We start from the raw sequence: 20,784 nt of genomic DNA, 5'->3' as shown, positions 1-20,784 counted from the left end.
ATCAAAGAAACCACGAGTCAGGCATGAAGAACATCTGTGACTGGTCCCGAATGCAACCTCCAGGCCAGCAAACAGATCATCAGAAAGCTGGTCTCCTCCTCCACCAGCACTTGTCATTTCTTGTCTTTTTAGCACTGGCTATTGTCCCCAGTGTCCAGTGACATCTCAGCGTGGTTTTGATTCTCATTTTCCTGATGGTTAGTAATGGTGGGCATCTTTTCACCTGCTGTTGGCCATGTGGATATCTTCTGTAAGAAAACGCCTGTTCGGGTATCTCTGTCCATTTTTAATCAGATTGGTTTTGTTCTTGTTTATCGTAGGAGTTCTTTGTATATTTTGGATACTAACTCCTTATCAGACAGAATTGCAAATATCTTCTCCCATTCAGTAGGTTGCTATTTTATTTTGTTGAATGGCTTCCTTCACTATGCAAAAACTTTGTAGTTTGATGTTATCCCAACAGTCTGTACTTTGTCTTTTGCCAGAAAAATATTGCAAAGGCCAGTGTGCCAAGAGATCACAATCTATGCTCTATGGTTTTAGGTCTCACATTTAAGTCTTTAATCCATTTTGTGATGTATGAAAGTCGTCCAGTTTCATTCTTTTGCATGTAGCTGTCCAGTTTTCCCAGCACTATTTGTTGAAGAGACGGTCTTTTCCCCATTATATGGTCTTGCCTCCTTTGTCGTAGATTAATTGACCATATGATTTACTCCTGGGCTCTCCTGTCCTGTTCCATCAATCTAGGTGTCTGTTTTCATTTGAGTACCATACTGTTTTGATTATTACAGCTTTGTAGTATAGTTTGAAATCTGGGATTGCAATGCCTCCAGCTTTATTCTTTCTCAAGATGCCTTTGGCTATTTGAGGTCCTTTGTAGTTCCATACAAATTTTAAGATTATTTGTTCTAGTTCTATGAAAAATACTGTTGGTATTTTGATAGGGATTGCATTGAATCTCTAGACTGCTTTGGGTAGTCTACAGATTCTGGATATTTTAACAATATTAATTCTTCCAATCTGTGAGCATGGTCTTTCTTTCTATAATCTTCAGTTTTTTTAATCTATATCTTACATTCTTCACAATATAGGTCTTTCATCTCCTTGGGGAAGTTTATTCCTATTGTATTATTTTTGATGCAATTGTAAATGGGGTGGTTTTTTAATTTTTCTTTGTGCTTGTTATTAGTATATAGAAATACAACTGATTTCTGTATATTAATTTTTTATCTGCAACCTTACTGAATTCATTTATCTGTTCTAACGGGTTTTTGGTGGAGTCTTTCAAGTTTTCTGTATAGAGTATCATGTATTTGCAAATAGTGTCCATTTTACTTCTTTCTTACCAACTTGGATGCCTTTTACTTCTTTTTCTTGTCTGACTACTCTGGCTGGGACTTCTAGTTCTTTGTTGAATAAAAGTGGGAAGAGTGGACATCCCTGTCTTGTTTCTGACCTTAAAGGAACCTCAGTGTTTCCCCACTGAGTCTGATGCTCAGCTGTGGTTCTGTCATTTATGGCCTTTATGATGTTGAGGTATGCTCCATCCAAACCCAGTTTGTGGGCAGCCCTGGTGGCGCAGCGGTTTAGCGCCACCTGTAGCCCGGGGTGTGATCCTGGAGACCTGGGATCAAGTCCCACGTCAGGCTCCCCGCATGGAGCCTGCTTCTCCCTCTGCCTGTGTCTCTGCCTCTCTCTATGAATAAATAAGTAGGGGCACCTGGGTGGCTCCAGTGGTTGTGCATCTGCCTTAGGCTCAGGTCATGATCCTGGGGTTCCGGGATCGAGTCCCACATCAGGCTCTCCACAGGGAGCCTGCTTCTCCCTCTGCCTCTCTCTCTGCCTCTTTCTCTCTTTCTCTCTCTCTCTCTCTCTCTCATAAATAAAATCTTGAAAAATAAATAAATAAATAAATAAAATCTTTAAAATAAAAAAAGAGATGGAATAAACCCAGTTTGTGGAGAGTTCTTACCACGAATGGATATTACATGATATTATATTTTGTGAAATATTTTTCCTGCATCTATGAAGATGATCGTATGGTTTTTACCCGTCATTTTGTTAATATGTTGTATCACGATTGATTTACAGATATCAGGCAAGCTCTGCATCCTGAAATAAATCCCACTTGAGTGTGGCAAGTATTCCTTCTAATAGCTCGGTGCATTCAGTTCACCAATATTTGAAGGATGTTTGCATCTGTATTTATCAGAGATGTTGACCTATAGTACCTCTGTTCTGGTTTTGGTATCAGGGCACTGCTGGCCTGATAGAATGACTTTGGAAGTTTTCTTTCCTCTACTGTTTTTTGGAAGAGTTTGAGAAGATTAAGCATTAACTCTGTTTAAATAACTATTTGGTAGAATTCCCCTGTGAAGTCATCTTGTCCTGGACTTTTGTTTGTTGGGAGTTTTTTTTTATTACAGATTCAGTTTCACCACTTTGAAACTGGTTATTTCTTCCTGATTCATTCTTAGACAATCATAAGTTTCTTAGAATCCATTTACTTTATTCACAAGAGACACAGAGAGAGGCAGAAACATAGGCAGAAGGAGAAGCAGGCTCCTTACAAGGAGCCTGATGTGGGACTCAGTCCCCGAACTGGGATCATATCCTGAGCCAAAGGCAGAGCTCAACCACTGAGCCACCCAGGCCTCCCTCTTACAGTCCTTTGTATTTCTGTGCTGTTAGTTGTTACTTTTCTTCTTTCATTTCTGAATTTATTTATTTATTTGAGCCCACTCTCTTTTTCTCATTGAGTCTGGGTAAAAGTTGATCAGTTTTATCTTTTCAAACAACTGGCTCTTGGTTTCATGTGATCTTTTCTATTGTTTTTTTAGTCTCTGTTTCACTATATCCACTCTTAATTATTTCCTCCTTGTACTGACTTTGGGCTTTTGCTCTTCTTCTAGTTGCTTTATGTATAAGGTTAGATTGTTGGTTTTGAGATTTTTCCTTTTTTCTCGAGGGAGGCTTTTATCACTATAAACATCCTTCTTAGAACTGCTTTTGCTGCATCCCAAAGGTTTTGGACCATTGTGTTTCCACTTTCATTTGTCTCCAGGTACTTTTTTAAATTTCTCCATTGATTTCTTAGTTGACCAATTTGTTAGTAGCATGTTTAGCCTCCACATGTTTGTGTTTCTTATGGGTTTTTTCCTGTAATTGATTTCAAGTTACATACTATTGTGGTGGAGAAAGATGCTTGGTATGATTTCAGACTCCTTACATTTATTGTGACTCCTTTTGTGGCCTAACATGTGATCTCTCCTGGCAAATGTCCCAAGTGCACTTGAAGAGAATGTGTATTCTGCTTTAGGATGGAATATTCTATATGTATCTGTTAAGTCCATCTACTCCAGTGTGTCACTCAAAGCTTCTGTTTCCCTATAGATTTTCTGCCTGGATGATCTATCCATTGATGTAAGTAGGGTGTTAAAGTCCCCAACTATTGTATTACTATCAGTCCTTTTTTTTTTTTTTTTTTTTAATCAGTCCTCTCTTAATGTTTGTTAACAGCTGCTCCTTGTAGTCGGTGTTCCCGTGTTGGGTTCACAGATATTTACAGTTGTTAGCTCATCTTGCTAGATTGATCCCTTTTTATCATTATGTAACGTTATTTTGTCTGAAATAGGTACTGCTACCCCAGTTTTTGGTTTGATTTGGGTTTTTTTACTTCCATTTGCATGCAGTATGTTTTTCTATCCCTTCCTTCACTTGCAATCTGTGTATGTTTTTAGGTCTGAAGGGAGTCTCTGGAAGACAACATGTAGATGGGTCTTGTTTTTTTTATCATTCGTCACCCTATGTCTTTTGATTGGAGCATATTTAGACCATATACACCTAAAGTTATTACTGATGGGGTGCCTGGATGGTTCAGTCAGTTGAGGATCCGGGTTTTGGTTTCAGCTCAGGTCATGATCTCAGGGTTGTAAGATCACACCCTGCATTGGGCTCCACGCTCAGCACAGAGTCTGCTTGAGATTCTTTCCGCCTTCCTGGCCCTCCCCCTTGCTTGCATGCATATTCTCGTGCTCACTCTCTCTCAAATAAATAAAATATTTTAAAGTTACTATTGATAGGGGTGCTTGGGTGGCTCAATTAAGTGTCCAACTCTTGATTTTGGCTCAGGTCGTGATCTCAGGGTCATGAAAACATGCCCCAAGTTGCTGTCCTTACTCAGTGGGGAGCCTGCTCCTCCCTCTTCCTCTGCCCCTCCCCATGCTCATGTGTTCTTTCTCTCTCTAAAATAAATAAATGCAACTTAAAAAATAAATAGAATAAAGAATAAAGTTCTTACTGACAGGTATGTACTTACTGCCTTTTTATTCATTGTTTTCTGTTGATTCTTGTAGTTCTGTCTTTTTTGTTTTTTTTCAAAGATTTTATTTATTTATTCATGAGAGACACAGAGAGAGAGTCAGAGACACAGGCAGAGGGAGAAGCAGGCTCCCTGTAGGGAGCTCAGTGTGGGACTCAATCCCAGAACTGCGGGCTCACATCCTGAGCCAAAGGCAGAGGCCCAACCGCTGAACCACCCAGGCGTCCCTCTCTCTTCCTTGCTTTCTTCCCCTGTGATTGATGGCTTTCCACAGTGTTATGCTTACATTCCTTTCTCTTTACTTTTTGTGTACGTGTTGTAGGTTTTTGATTTGTAGTTCCATGAGACTCATATATAACATTCTGAATATAAACAGTTTATAATAAGTTCTCTTAAGGTCTATTAAGGTCTGTCAAGTTTGAACACATTCTAAAAATCACTACATTTTGGGTTGGGGGATAGGGTGACTGGGTGACAGGCACTGAGGAGGGCACTTGATTGGATAAGCACTGGGTGTTATACTATATGTTGGCAAATTGAGCTTCAATAATATATATATACAATTATATATATATATGTAATAATATATATATATATATATCACTACACTTTTACTCTCTTTTTATGTATATGATGTATTTTATATCCTTTTATTTTATGTATCCCTTAACTACTTTCTGATATAATTGCCTTTACTACTCTTGTTTACCTTTCTTATTAGCTTCATAACTGATTGATCCAACCCTTACTTTATGTTTGCTTTTACCAGTGAAAGTTTTCCCTTTCATAATTTTCTTACTTGTAGTAATGGCCTCCTCTCTTCCACCAAAGAAGCTCCTTTAAATATTTCTTATAAGCCTGGTTTAGGCATAATGAACTCCTTTCACTTCTGTTTGTCTGAGAAATTCTTTATCTCTCCTGCTAGGTAGAGTACTCTAAGTTGTAGGATTCTTCCTTTCAGTGCTTTGAATACATAATGCTGCTCCCTTCTGGCCTGCAAAGTTTTTCTTTCTTTCTTTCTTTCTTTCTTTCTTTCTTTCTTTCTTTCTTTCTTTCTTTCTCTTTCTTTCTTTCTTTCTTTCTTTCTTTCTCTTTCTTTCTCTCTCTCTCTCTTTCTCTTTTTCTTTTTCTTTCTTTCTTTCTCTTTCTCTTCCTTCCTTTTCTTTCTTTCTTTCTTTCTTTCTTTCTTTCTTTCTTTCTTTCTTTCTTTCTTTCTTTCTTTCTTTCTTTCTTTCTTTCTTTCTTTCTTTCAGATTTTTATTTATTCATTCATGAAAGACACAGAGAGAGAGGCAGAGGGAGAAGCAGGCTCCATGCAGGAGCCCAATGTGAGACTCAGTCCTGGAACTCGAGGATCACACCCTGAGCCAAAGCCAGACGCTCAACTGCTAAGCCACCCAGGCGTCCCACTTACAAAGTTTCTGCTGAAAAATCTGCTGATGGCCTTATTGGATTTCCCTTATATGTAACTATTTGCCTTTTTCTTGTTGCTTTAAAGATCCCCTCTTTATCTTTAAGCTTTGCCATTTTAATTATCATGTATCATGGTGTGGACCTCCCTGGATTCATCTTGTTTAGGGTTCTCTGTGCTTCCTGGGCCTGGATGTCTGTTTCCAGGTTTGGTTAGGGAAGTTTTCAGCTAGTTTCCAGGTTTGGTTAGGGAAGTTTTCAGCTATTATTTCTTCAAATAAGTTTTCTGCCCCTTTCTCTCTCGCCTCCCTCTGAGATATATATTATTCAGATGTTGGCATGCTTGATGTCTCAAAAGTTCCTTAACCTTTTTGTAGTATTCTTTTCTCTTTTTGCTGTTCAGCTTGGATGCTTTCAATTTTCCCTCTGTCTTCCAGATCACTGAGCCAGATTTTCTGCATCCCCTGATCTCTGTTGAGTTTTTCTGGTATACTTTTCATTTCAGTCATTGTATTCTTCAATTCTTACTGTTTCTTTTTTAAAATTTCCTTTTAAAAATTTTTTTTAAAAAATAAATAAATAAATAACATTTCTTTTGGTGGAAGTTCTCACTGAGCTCATCCACTCTTCTGGCAAGTCCGGTGAACATCTTTATGACCATTACTTTGAACTCTTTATCAGGTTGACTGCTTACCTTCCTTTCATTTAGTTCTTTTTCTAAAGTTTTGACTTGTTCTTTCATGTGGAGCATATTCCTTTGTTTCCTCATTTTGTTTGACTTCCTGTGCTTATTTATGTGTATGAGGCAGAATAGCTACCTCTTCAGGTCTTAAAGAGGTGACTGACCTTGTGTAGGACTGTGCCCTGTGTAGATTGTGTGTGTCTGAGGTTTTGTGCTGGGGCTTCATCAAGCACGTGTGCTGGGGCTCCCAGGGCACTCCATGGAAGTTGGAGCTGATGGAGGACATGGGCCAGGGGGCCCCAAGGTACTCCAAGAAGTGAGGGGGGCGGGTCCCAGGATGTTCTGCATACTGAAGATCCTGGTGGGATGGCTGGAGCTTAAATGGGTACAGACCAGGAGGTCCTGAAGGGCTCCACATGGGGTGGAGGGCCAGGTGGGATGGCTGAAGTGGGGATAGACAAGGCAGAAGGTGGGGTCCTAGGGTGCCCTGGGCAATGGGTGCCCTGGCAAGTCATATAGAGCCAAAGCAGGTATAGGCCTGTTTTGGCAAGACAGCTGGAGCTGTAGCAGGCACCATCCGGGGTGTCCAGTATGTGCTGCACTGGTTCCACCTTGGCAGGACAGCTGGAGCTTGGGAGGGCCCCTCGGGGACGCTGAGGGCTGATGAGAGCTGGGGAACTGGGGCTCACTGAGGTGTTGGGCTGTCCAGAATGGCTGGACCACACTGCTGTTTGTGCTATCAAGGTGAAGGGGGACCATCAGCAATGGTCCTCACCAGCGCCTGCTCCCCAGCAACTGGGGAGCATTCCAGCAAACTCCCCCAGAGCCTGGCAGATGCTCTGGGAGTTCACCCACAATCCAGCACAATCCAGCTACCATTTTAAACTGCAGCTTTTCCCCGTGCCCCAGGGCAGGTGCACATGCACATAGGCCAATTGGTGCTCTCCCACCCTGCCACAGGTACAGCACCAGGGTTGGGTTACCGTCCTGTGTCCGCACCTCTCCTGCCCTTCTCCGTGTGGTCCCTCTGTTTGGCGTGCAGAAACTGTTTGGTCAGCCCTATGTTCTTAGGGGGAAATCACAGTAGGTGTTGGTGTAGGTTTGGTGTGTCTGGAGGAGGAGAGGTTACGGTCTTGTGCATCACCGTCTTAGAGCCTCCCCTTGTCTTGTCCTTCCCGATTAGCATTAATTCTGCATGTAGTCTGGATATCAGTCCCTTCCTCGAATACAGTATATCCCCTCTCCTCCTCCTCTGGTGTCCTCAAGTCCTTATTTTTGATGTAGCCAGGTGTGCTAACTTTTCACGTCATGGGCTCAAGTTGGGATTTTAAGAAGCCCTTTCCCAAGCCTGTGTGTCAAAGACATTCTACACTAGTTTGATGAACCTGACAGATAGGTTTCTGAAAGTATCTAGAGTTAACTTTCATGTTCAGTCTTACAGATCTGCATTTGGTTTTCTCTACACAGTCAGCTACCACAAAACTAATCTTCTCTTTTCTCGTTCACATTGGCTGTGCCAACCCTGATCGTAGATCAGGTTCCTATGTGAGGGGAACTGCTCCTGAGGTCTCTCTTGAGTCTGTCTACCTGTTTGAGTTACCTAATCAGCACAGCTCTGTGTAGTAAGTTTCATGTCTGTTGGCTTGCTGTAACGAAGTACCAAAGACCAAGTGGCTTGACAGAGCTGCATTGGTTTGCAGTCGGGAGCCCAGAAGTCTGACTTTGGGTGTCAGCACAGTCGCCTTCTGGGAGCTGTGAGGAAGACCAGACAGAGCACCCCTGGCTCCTTGGCTCATGGTGGTTGCTGACCACCATATGTGATCCTTCACTTGACATACGATCCTGCAGGCATGACTATGTCCATACTTCCCCTCTTAACAAGGACACAAGTGATACTGGATTAAGGGCCCACCCTACTGCACTATGATGCCATCTTCACTGATTATGTCCATGATGGCCCACTTCCTAAATAAGGTCATGTTGTGTGGTACTAGGGGTTAGGACTGCCATGTACAGATTTGAGAGGTACAGAACTCAACCCATTACAGAGGACAAGCCTGCCCTCCTTGCCCCCTATTCCCTCCCCCTCCTTTTTTTAAGATTGACTCTATTTGTAAACCTTTATTCTTGATGCAAATTTTAGAACAGTTTATAAAGTTCCTTTTAAAAATCAAGCTGATGGGCACCTGGGCAGTTCAGTTGAGCATCTGACTCTTGGATTTGGCTCAGGTCATGATCTCAGGGTTGTGGGATTTGAGCTCCACACTTGGCAGGGAGTCTGCTTGGGATATTCTCTCTCCCTCTCTGCCCCTCCCCAACTTGTGTGTGTGCGTGCTCTCTCTCTCTGTCTCAAATAAAGAGATCTTTTTTTCTTTTAAGATTTTATGTATTTATTCATGAGAGAAAGAGAGAGAGAGGCAGAGACCAGGCAGAGGGAGAAGCAGGCTCCTCACAGGGAGCCCAATGTGGGACTCAATCCCAGGACCCTGCGATCATGTTCTTGAGTTGAAGGCAGATGCTCAACCACTAAGCCACCCAGGCGTCCCTAATAAAGAGATCTTTTTAAAAATTTTTTTAAAAATAATCCAGCCTGAACCAAGCTGTGACTGGACCCACAGGCTGGAGCAGTACAAGCAGCAGGGGCAGGTGGGACTGGAGCCCAGGATTGAGGTAGGAGGTCCCAGAGTAAATTCATTAAAAAAAAAAAAAAAAAAAAATTCAACTGAATTTCATAAATGGGGATTACATTGGATTTATAGGTTAACTCGAGAAAAATTGATCTCCATAGTATATAAAGTCATTCCATCCCAAGAGTATGGGATAGCTTTTCATTTAGTCACATACTCTTTCTCTCTCTCTCTCCCCCCCTTTTTTTTTTTTTTTTTTTTTTGTCCTTTTTACTGGATAAGTGTCTTACATTTTCTCCAGGTGAGTTCCTGGATTATAATTGTTGTTGCTCATGTGACTGTGCCTTATTTTGCTGTATCATCTAGGTTGGTCTTACTGATACAGGAAAGAGCTCGTGTGCTTGCGCGCTTGATCTTCTGTTAGCAGCCTTGCACATCACCAGGACCTGACAGTTCTCTGTTAATCTGTTGGCTTGAGGTGTAATTGATCATATCATTGGTAAATAGAGTTTAATTTCTTTACCCTCAATTTTTATTTCTTAGAGCATTGGCCAAGCTGTCCAAGACTACATTATGCAGTAGCAGAAACCATGGGCAAACTTGAGGTCCTGCTCTTAAAAGGAATGTATTTAAAATCTTCTCCCTTAGCTGTAATGCTTGCTAGATGTTTGCTGTGTGATCCTCAGTGAGTTAAGGCGGTTCACTTCTGTTATCATGATTGAGTGTTGGATTTATTAAATGCTTTTTTTCCCCTGTATTGTATCTCTTTTGATAATCATATTCTTTTTTTCCCCTTTATTTGTGTTGTAATTTATATTGATTAACATTCCTGGAATCCTACCTGCTTATGATATATTTAAATAGACTCAGTACCATTAGCAATAGTTTGTATATAATATAGATGTTTATTTTTTAGGTGGACTTCTAGTTACCTTTCCTCTTACTAACCTTATTTGCCTTCAGAAGGTTGGGCTGGCACCGTAAGCTTTCCTGCTCTCTTAAAGCTCGCTTTCTCTGGAATTATTCATATAAGATAACAAATGTCTGTTCTCAAAGAGTTTTGAGAACCCACCTCTGTAACAGGACTCGCCCGGGTCTGAGACTTTGGGAGCAGGGAGACTCTGATGACCATTTCAATTTATTAAATGCTTACTAACCTATTTGTACTTTCTATTTCTTCTCTGGACAGTTTTGATACATTTTTTACAAAATCTATTTTGTTTAGGTTCTCAAATGTTTTAGCTCAAAGAACCACCTTCTTTTCCTAATATTCTGTATTGTCTATCGTTTAATGTTTTTCATTGATTTCCACCCTTACTTTTATTATATTCTTTCTGATTTCTTTGCGTTTGCTCTGTACTTCATTTTCACCTGCTGAAATGCATGCTTGGCTTATCCATTTTATCTTTTCTTTAATATCATAAAAAATGTTATATGGAGGTGCCTGGCTGGCTCCATCAGTAGAGTGTGACTCCTGATCTTAGGGTCATGACTTTGAGCCCCACGCTGAGGGCAGAATTTACTTAAGAAAATAAAAATAAATAACAAAAATGTTATTTGAAGTTAAAAATTACCCGCAAGTGCAGCTTTAGTTGTGGTCCTCAAATTTTAACAAAAGCATATCATCTAAGAAGCACATTTTTCACATCTTAGCATCTCCGAAACCTAGATGCATCTTAGAGTCAGTAGCATGATGTGTTCCAAGTACCAGGTTTTTCTTTCTTAGTAGTATATAAAAAATTTTTTTAAACATTTTTTTTTAATTTTTATTTATTTATGATAGTTACACAGAGAGAGAGAGAGAGAGGCGCAGAGACACAGGCAGAGGGAGAAGCAGGCTCCATGCACCAGGAGCCCGACATGGGATTCGATCCCGGGTCTCCAGGATCGCGCCCTGGGCCAAAGGCAGGCGCCAAACCGCTGCGCCACCCAGGGATCCCTCTTAGTAGTATATAAAATTAAGACACATCTTACACTCGGTACATCTTCAGTACCACACAATATTGCATAATGTTTTCACTAGCTTTTACCTCTGAGTATTTCATAATTATTCCTCTGGTTTATATTTTTAGCTCAATAGTTCTAGTAATATGCCATTTAGTTTCATTTCCAAGATATGAGGGACTTTTAGTCATTGTTTTGTTGTTAATGTCTAATTGTTTTAGATTAAGATCCAAGAATACAGTCTGTATATTATTCTTAACAATGTATTAGAACTTTTTTTTTAAGATTTTTATTTATTCATGAGAAACAGAGAAAGAGAAGGGCAGAGACAGAGTAGAAGCAGTCTCCGTCCAGGAAGCCCGATGTGGGACTCAATCCCAAGACTCCAGGATCACGCCATGGGCCAAAGGCAGGCACCAAACCGCTGAGCCACTCAGGGATCCCCAAGAACTTTTATTTTTAAAGTGTCTCTTGGGATGCCTGGATGGCTCAGTTGGTTAAGTATCTGACTTTGAAGTCCTGATCTCTCAGGATCCTGGGATAGAGCCCTGCATCCTGCATGGAATCTGCTTCTCTCTCTTCCCCTCACATACACACACACACACACACACACACACACACACCTGTGAGCACACTGTCTCTCAAATGAAGCTTGCTGGGGAGAGGGGGTGGGGAGTGTCTTCTTGTAGACACACAGAGATGTGCTTTTTTGCCATACCCTGTCCACCTGCTCCCTCAGCACCTGCCCTGGTTCAAAGCCTGGATTCAGAAGTCACATAGTCGCAGGCGTGAACCTGTTGCACCACTCATCCATGCTAGTCTCCACCCAGGCGCACTCTCTGAGCCTCCCTTTGCCCAGAGAAGGGGGCTAACCATCCCTCCAAGGCCAGATGAGCTCACTTGTATGCTGGGCACATGGGAACAGCTCAGTAACAGGGTCAGATCCCACTCTGAAGTTCCTTTTTGAAAAGAAACATGAACCTTTCGTAGAGGAAAGGCTCATTACTTCATTCGGGGCCTTTCTTTGTGTTGATGAAGCTGGGAGCTGTGACCCACATTGTGGGGAAGAGCAGCAATTAATGAAATGCTCCTGAAAGTGTTGTTAAAGCAGAGGATAAAATCAAACCTGCTCTTAATTCCGAGTAGGCACAGTGGTAAGAGAGAGGCAGAGTATGACCCCTTTTCCTTGCCTTGGCAGAATGCAGAGAGCTGTTTACAGCAGAAGAATGACGCCATCACATCATTTGAAGAAAAAAACAACCAAGTTATGTCCAGCATGAAACAGATGGAAGAAAGGTAATCACTCCCCCTGGCAAATACTCCCTAGAATGCATGGGACATTCTCTGGACCTGAAGTCTCTCTCAGAAGGACAGACAACTTCCTTCTAGTGGTCCTCTGGGACCTAGTCCTGCTGAGCAAGGGGGCTGATTGCCAGCCTTGCCTAAGTGTATATTCCTTTAACCAATGTTTTAGTGACTATCACATTGTCTTCTCAGGGGGTCAGACCTATACAGTGAGCTCTTTGTCACTGTCATATTTACACATCAATCAGTAGTGGATCACAATAGTCTGAAAACAGACCCACACAAATGTGGCAACTGATTTTCTTATAAAGGTGCAAAGGCATTTCAGTAGAGAAAGGTAAGTATTTTTAATAAATGATGTTGTAACAATCAGACATCCATAAACTTTAAGAAAATGAACCTCAGTCTATATCTCATGCATCATACAAAAATTATCTGCACAGGGATCATAAGTCAAAATGGAAAACTTAAAATTTATAACTTGTAGAATAAAACATAGAAAATTTTTGTGGCCTTGGATTAGTCAAAGAGATCTTAGACAAGACATGAAAGCCTGGGGTCCACGGGAGGAAAACTTGATAAACTGGACTTGATCAAAATGTAAAACTTTTGTTCTGTGAAAGACATGGTTAAGAAAAGAAAAAGAAGAAAAAAAAAAAAAAGACATGGTTAAGAGAATAAAACTGTTAATGATTGGGAGAAAATGTCCACAAATTGATCACATAACTGACAAACTACTTGTATCCAGAATATATAAAGAACTCTCAAAATTCAACAAACAACCCACTTTAAAAATAGACAAAAGTCTTGGACACACACTTCACCAAAAAGGACAGACATATGGATGGCAAGCAGGCACATAAAAAGATATTCATTGTCACTAGCCATCAGGGCTGCGCATATTATCACATTGAGGTACCAATACACAACTACTGGAACAGCCAGAGCTTTTTAATGATAGCAGTGAGTTCTGAGAAGACTCCAGAGTGACTGGAATTCCCCTACATTACCTGCATGGATGCAAGATGGTACAGCCACTTTGGAAACAGTCTTTTAAAGCTTAAACATACCCTTACCATAGGACCCAGAAGTCCTTCCCAAGGAAAGTGAAGACTAATGCTGACACAAAAACTCCTACACAAACATTTATATAGCAGGTCTGTTCATAGTTGCCAAACCTAGAAGTGCATCCGAAGTCTTTTCATCTAGTGAAGGATAAATAAACCAGCACTCTATACAGTGAAATAATACTGGCCCATTGGAAGGAAGGAACCACTAATACCCAGACTGAGAGTGATCTCAGATACCATGCTGAGCAGAAGCCGCAGTCTCAAAAGGTTATAGGAGGAATAATTCCATTTGAAGGACATTGTTGGAAAGACAAAGCCATGGTATCAGAGAACAGATCAGTGGTTGCCAGGGTTTAGGGGTGACTGCAGAGGGGAGCACTAGGGAGCCTTCCAGGGTGACAGAGCTGTTATGTCTCCTGGTCTCCTGATCCTCCTGGTTGCCGCAATAGCCATGAGTCAGTTTTACTGTTTGTGTATTTAAAACCCAAGCCACAGGAGTCTGAAAAGGTACACTACCACCGCCAGTCGTCAGTCATGAGGGCAGCTTTCTCACGCACACCTGGTTCTTTGGGTGCAGGTTACAGCTCTCAGAAAGGGCACGGCAAGGGGCAGAGGAGCGGAGCCTCAAGGTGCAGCAGGAGCTGGGCGGCCAGACGTGCGCACTGCAGCAGCAGCTCTCGCAGCTGCATGAGCAGTGGTAGGTGGAGGGGAGGGGGCGCTCCCTGGGGGCTCCCTTCTGAGTTTAGCCCTGCAAGGCTGGGATCAGAATGTGTCCAGCCCAGTGATGAGAAGTGCCAGTGTCCCCTTCCATAAGTGAGGGCACTAGTTCCAGGGAGAGGGTTGGGGTTCAGAAACATCCCTGGGCCCCGCAGCTGGTGACAGGAGGTGTGCAGTAGCTCTCCCACCCCCATCCTGTGTCCTCCAGTGGAAGCTGGCTATGGGTTGGAGAAAGCAGAACACGTGTTGCAGTCCCCCCCACCCCCTTAGTAGAAAGTGTTTGGGACACTTTTCCTTTCTCTCCACTCACGTGGGATCAAGTGTGTGCCTGCCCTGCTTCCTTGCAGGGTCCTGGTGTCCCCTCTAGAAGGGCAGACGGATCCCTGCAGGTGACGGGTTCAGACACCCGTATGGCAGTTCTGATTGCTATGAATTCCCATTTCCCAGGTGGAAAATGGGTTGGAGGTTATACATTTTCCATGCACCTCTCCCTCTGAGACTAACTGAAGTTCATTTTGGGAAAACAGCTCGAGTCTAGAGAAAGAGTTGAAATCAGAAAAAGAGCAGAGACAGGCTCTTCAGCGAGAATTACAACAGGAGAAAGACACTTCCTCCCTACTCCGAGCCGAGTTACAGCAAGTGGAAGGATTAAAAAAGGTAAGGCAGCCATCCTGGGGAGAAGAGCTGCCGGCATCTCCAGGAAGCCTGGCCACTTGGAGCCCTGCTAGGGGTGCAATAACAGGGAGACGGCTGCACTGGGAGGGGGGTCCGGGAAGAGTGCCAGGGAGGAGGCTTGGATGACGCCACGGAGAGATGCAAGCCAGGAACCTCTCAGGCCACAGGAAGCGTGAAGGTCTGTCATGGAGAAGGAGCAGAGAGCAGTGAGGCCGAGTAGTGGCGAGTGGAGGAAGGAGGCACTGGAGCTGCAGCCTTGGGTGGGCACACTGATCATGGGCCCCCGAAGGCTCTGGAAGAGATTTGGATCTTATCCTGAGCGCAGCAGGAAGCTGTTGGATCCCTTTCGGTTTTAGGATGGTCACTAGCTACTGTGTGGATGGGGGCTGGGCTTGCAGGAGAGGAAACCGTAAACGTGAACACTTTACAGCAAGTGCCAGTCCACGGCTTCCCCCGAAAGGGGCTTGGCCACTGCCCAGGGTTGGCTATCCTGGTTCCCCAGAACCATCTGGTTCTGGTCCTGGGCCACGCCTGGGAAGCCAAGCTAACCAGAACCCTCCACCCCTCTAGACAAGACCTGAGTCTAGTCTCTCTCTGGAGTCCCCTCAGTTCTCTGGAGAAGGTGAGCCCTGGATCTTGAGGCAAAGGCTTCAGAGTGCATGGGGAAGTAGGTTACCCGAATGGCATCTTTGCCTGCAGAATAGGCCCCCCAGGGGACCCAGGCAGGCTATGAGTTCTCCTCAGGATAAAATCCCCAGCGGTCTCCCCCACAGTGCCAGTGAGAGCCGGCTGCTGCCAGGGTTACTGGGGGTGTTTGTGGCCTCCACAGCTGCTCCCAGCAGGACTGGTACACCATCCGCTGCACACCTGCCCTAGCAGAGGACCCTTGGGGATTTCATTGTGTTGAACGTGGTGATGGGCACTGCTGCACGGCCCCAATGAGCCAACCAACCCCCTTTGATCTTTGTTGGAAAGTGTCTAAGAGTCTCTCCCAGAGGAGCCCACTGGGGAGGGGAACAGCTTCCTTGGGGGCTTCTGAGGCTCTCTTTGGTCTAACACTTGAATTGCACACCCTCCCCATCCCCCACCTGCACTTACATACACACACAACAAACTACATATAACGTGGTCATAGGGCCCTCATGTGCCTGTGTCATCAGGTTCTCAGGGAGAAGGCCCCAGGGCAGCTGGGAGGGAGGTGCCCACCACTCAGGCTCCCCCTCATCAGCTCTGAACCCCAAATCACTCTCCTGGGTATTTGGGCCGTCGCCAGCCTGTGTCTTCAAAGGGCACAGGACACAGATGGCAGTGGGTGTCCACATGTGAGCTTCACTGCCCACATGCACAGGTGGTCTCGGGGCTCCAGAAGGCTTTCCATTCTTAGGCCATGAATGAGATTTCACATGTGGCCTCCATCAGCCTTGGTCATTCACTCCCAGGAAGTGTCTTAGTTTCCAACAGACCTGCCCTTCCCAGAAATCCGTTTCTTTAGATAAGCCTTCGCTGTGCTTCTGCAGGAGTCGTGGCTGTGCAGGTGTAGAGGCCATTCTCTGTTTAAATAGACTTTTATAGCCACTCAGCCGGCAAGGCCTGGTTCACCCCATGAGGGCCTCTGCTCTCCTGTCCCAGGGCCGTGGGACAGGAGAGCCACTCAGCAGAGGTAATCCACAAAATAACCCCTGCTCCAGTGAGATCAACACCACAAAACTGCTTTGTTCTTGAAAAACATCCTGACCTCCCTGCTGCTGCCATCAGGGTGACAAGCCTCCGATTGGTCCATTTTAGGAGCTGCAGGAGCTCCAGGACGAGAAGGCAGACTTGCAGAAGGTTTGTGACGAGCAGGAGCAAGCTCTCCAGGAAATGGGCCTGCACCTCAGCCAGTAAGAAGCCCACCCTCCCTGCCCTCCCACCTGCGTCAGGGCCACCACTACCCTCACCCCAACAGTCACACTAGCCTGTCCACTGGGCCCCAGACAAATTCTGCTGTTCACAAGAGGAAGGGCTGGTCCGGGGGCCTGCCAAGTGTTGGAGGGCAACCTCCCAGGAGAAGTCAGGCCTCAGAGCCCAGCGCCGATCAACTGAGGCATCCAGAAATCCCCCTGGTGAGCCCTCCTGTCCATGAGCTCAGCCTCTAGGTCCCAAGGGAGCCAGGTGGGCAGGGGCAGCAAGCAGGGTGCTGGCTGGGCTGCAGTTAGACCAGATGAGGCCCCATGGTTTGAGGGTTCCAGCCCCCCAACAGGGTAAGCACAAATCCCTACCTCCCTTTCTGGATGTTCTCACCTGCCAGCATCTGTTAGTCTGTCCTTGGTGCTGCTCAAGGAGCACAGACCTTGGAACCTCTGCCCCTCCTTTGACTTGACACCTGTCTGCCCTGGTGTCCCAGTCCCGCCAGGTTGCTCTGCCCATCTGATAGGTCACAGTGCTGCATGGTAGGATTTGCCTATTTGTGTGATGGTTGCGCTTTCGGAGCCCCTGGGGAGCCTTATCCCCTTATGAGTCAGGATTCATGGTTGCAGAGGGACGAAATCCAACTCACATACTTGAGCCAAAAAAGCCATCCGGAACCCATGTCTCACTCCTGCCTTGGCTGTCCATCTTCTGCTCCCTCACAGGTGGCTTGGGCTCCCACTGCGCCACAAGCATCCTGTTCTAGCGCCTGCCCCAAGCACAGTGACCTAGAAGCAGCAAGGAACACAGCAGTGGCGCATGTCCCAGACATCCCTCATCAGGCTGCGTAGAGGTCGCCATGTCAGGAGCATAGGACATGGGCAGGGGTCCCCAAGGAGCTGCTTCCCCCCGCCCCAGCATCTTGCAAGCCCACACCACATGATAGAAGGACAGGGCTCTCTTCATATCCCCCCTCCTCCAGCTGGATGCACGGCCCAGGTTCTGTATTTTGGCAGCATCTGGGCCCTTCCCCAATTGGGATTCCCAGGGATGTGCTTGCACACTCAGGCTGCCATCTGAGCAGCCTCTGGTCTGAGCCGCTCCGGGTGGGACGAAGGCCCTAGCGCTGTTTCCCAGCCCTCGAGTCTCGTGGCTCAGAACCCTGCCAATCTGACACTTAGATCAGGTTAACCCCACTGACTGTGTCGGCCAATCTCAGCTTTCACAAAAGGGCTCAGACCCCCGCCCCACCCCACAGTTAGAAATACACACTGGTTCAGTTCTACCAGTTTAGACCATGTTCAGGCCTGTCTTCTGTGTAGACAGCTCAGGAGCTAGGGCAACACCAAGCGGCCCTGACCTCTGTGCAGGACGATTATAGGTGGAGCAAGCAGTAGGAGGGGCTAGGCCAGCCCTGCAGACTTGGAGTCCCGCCCCACAGAAGCCCCACAGGGGCCCCACACACCCACTCAAGCACATGTCCCATGCAGGAAGGTTGCCCAGAGAAGCCAGAAACCTGACTTCTAGGAAATTATTCTCAATTTTTAATTTTTTTTTATTTATTTATGATAGTCACACAGAGAGAGAGGCAGAGACCTAGGCAGAGGGAGAAGCAGGCTCCATGCACCGGGAGCCCGACGTGGGATTCGATCCCGGGTCTCCAGGATCGCGCCCTGGACCAAAAGCAGGCGCCAAACCGCTGAGCCACCCAGGAATCCCTTCTTCTCAATTTTTAAATGGTCCCTAGTATTTCAAAGTCTTTATTTTTTTTAAAGATTCAATTTATTTATTCATGAGAGACAGAGAGGGAGAAGCAGATTCCATGCAGGGAGCCTGACGTGGGACTCGATCCCCGAACTCCAGGATCACTCCCTGGGCTGAAGGCAGGCGCTAAACTGCTGAGCCAACCAGGAATCCCCTTTCAAAGTCTTTTTAAAACTTACAGGCTGACAGTCTGTTTTGGGCCACATTTGGTCACAGGCTCAGCCTCAGAGTGTGGCAGGCATGAGCCAGCATGCTGTGACTCTGGGATGATAAAAGGTGAAAAGTGTGTTCTGGAACTGCTCTCCTAAGACCCGTCACCCTCCCCAAGCCAGACAGTCACTGTGGACTTGCTGCATCTGAGAGCTTCTCACACCTATAAATTATTTTTCATTCTTTTTTTAAGGTCAAAGCTCAAGATGGAAGACATCAAGGAAGTAAACAAGGCGCTGAAGGTACTAGATTATTAACGTTATTACCATCAGAATCACTGCCTCCGGCTTAGCCCAGCTCATGCTCTGTGTATGCTCAGGTTCTCAAGTTAGGTGAGGAAGTGTCCTAGAGGCGGCAGGGGTGGCTGTCACCTGTTGACAGGTCAGACAGTGCTGCCCAGAACCACGTGATCTGACACATGATGCTGATGGGTGGCAGGGCCCAGCCCAGCCCAGCCCAGCACCTGGGTCCTGATTCCAGCCCCTCAGCTAGCCGCCGTGGGTCGGCAGTGAGCCTAAGGCATGGGTGCCCAAATCAAGGACACAGAAAGTGGCAGAAAGAGAGCTGGGATTTTTAAATAGGGAGCATGAGACCTCTCCCTGTAAGTGCAGGGGCCCAGAGCCACCCTGCCCTGCTGCAGTGCTCTGTGCTGCTTCTGAGGACCATTCAAGCCCAGGCCCAGGCCCTGAGCTGGGCCACATTTCTGGACTATCTCCAGGGGAGGAAGCAGGAACCTGTGAACCAGATGACCCAGTATGGGTGCCAATCTGGCCAGGTAGAGACGGGAGAGAGGAAGGGGTGGCCTGCCTGGGACAGGCATGTCTGCCCTCAGGCCCCCGCTGGATCAGAGACCCAGCAAATCACAGGTCTGAGGTGGCAGCCCCGGACGTGTCCTTAGCGTCACCAGCTTTTCCCTCCCTCGTAGATGGAAAGCTCCTTGGATGTGGTTACTATGAGCTGCTTATCTTTGCTGTCCCTGCTGCCCACATGTGTCAGTGACAGCACCACAGGAAGGAGCTGATGGACCAGCGCTGCAGCTCCTAAGGTCACTCTGTCACTGGGAAAGTGATGGCTAAAGGATGCTAAGGAGCCAGAAAAGCTTATCATTTGAGCATTTAGTTTCTGGGGCTGAATTAATGGCACATTCTCATTTTCCTTTAGATCTCCAGAAAGGCACTTTAAAGCCTCAGATTCCGCCTCTCCCTGCTCTGCTCTGAGGGTTGAGGCTTAGCATGTGGGCAGGGGCACAGTGGCAGGTCCATGTGGTCTGTGATGGGCCCGGCCCCTCCTTCCACCCCATTCAGCCAGCAGCCGCCGTGGAGCAGGCCTCCTCAGACCCCAACTCTGCTACCTCAGCCCAAGGAAGGGGTGGGAGAGGCTCAGGGTGACAGGAAGCCAGGGACTCCGGCTTGAGGCCCAGAGGTGACCTGCAGGGACCCAGAAGCCCAAGTGCCCATGGCCTGGGAGGCTGCGTCGTGCGTGAAGAGGCCACCCTCCCTCCAAAGCACTGTTAGAAGAGTGGCCCGGCCACTGCCGTAAAGTGAGCTTCTCTGTGGTCTCTCACCTCTCAGGGCCACACGTGGCTGAAGGATGACGAGGCAACGCACTGTAAGCAGTGTGAGAAGGAGTTCTCCATCTCCCGGAGAAAGGTACATGGAGCAGGTCTCCCACCAGCTCCTGGAGGGCCCCTTCCGCCCGTTCTGTGGGTGCCTGTGGGTCGGGGCTACTGCACCGTGACCATGTTCGCTGGGGTCCTGGCCCACGCACACAGCCTTCCTGCTTGTCCCCACCCAATCTTTTCAGTAACTGAGAACACTAGGTGTGTCACCGAAAATTCACTGTGAGCAACAGGACCAATATCTGGCCAAATTAGGCAAAAACCACCTGAAGAGAACCTGTGGGTTTGTTAGCAGGCCTCAGGACGGGCATCTGAGCAGCATGAAGAGCTTGCTGGCGATGTGGGCAGGTGCGGGCCTCCAGGTCCTCGAGGACAGAAGTCTTCGCCCAGCCTTTGGCCCAGGGTCGACAAGGCTTTGAACTAGTTGGGCAGGACAGGGGCAGGCCACAGACCCCTCCCCTGCCAGCAAACAGTACCGCATGGGGGTGCATTTTCATCCATCCCCAAATCCTCACCCGTGCCTCACTGCAGGTCCTGAGGCTGCCCCACATGTG

The 20,784-nt window shown here is 46.3% G+C and overlaps 1 protein-coding gene across 6 annotated transcripts in view; it reads left to right on the top strand.

Annotated features, from left to right (window-relative positions):
- RUFY1 (RUN and FYVE domain containing 1) overlaps nucleotides 1–20,784 on the top strand; it is a 64,688-nt gene that overhangs the window by 42,897 nt on the left and 1,007 nt on the right. For 5 of the 6 annotated variants that reach the window (XM_072840474.1, XM_072840478.1, XM_072840477.1 and 2 more), the window contains 6 exons: nucleotides 12,183–12,280; nucleotides 13,937–14,056; nucleotides 14,604–14,733; nucleotides 16,537–16,631; nucleotides 18,806–18,854; nucleotides 20,184–20,261. In XM_072840474.1, the coding sequence (XP_072696575.1) occupies nucleotides 12,183–12,280; nucleotides 13,937–14,056; nucleotides 14,604–14,733; nucleotides 16,537–16,631; nucleotides 18,806–18,854; nucleotides 20,184–20,261 (570 nt within the window). Of the gene's footprint in view, nucleotides 1–12,182; nucleotides 12,281–13,936; nucleotides 14,057–14,603; nucleotides 14,734–16,536; nucleotides 16,632–18,805; nucleotides 18,855–19,537; nucleotides 20,262–20,784 lie in introns of all 6 variants that reach the window. The other variant, XR_012037629.1, reaches the window with a different exon arrangement.

Source organism: Canis lupus, chromosome 10 (genome assembly GCF_048164855.1).
Source record: "Canis lupus baileyi chromosome 10, mCanLup2.hap1, whole genome shotgun sequence".
In the NCBI taxonomy this organism is placed as follows: Eukaryota; Metazoa; Chordata; class Mammalia; order Carnivora; family Canidae; genus Canis; species Canis lupus.
Note: the sequence above shows the minus strand (reverse complement) of the source record. Positions and strands in the feature narration are given on the sequence as shown.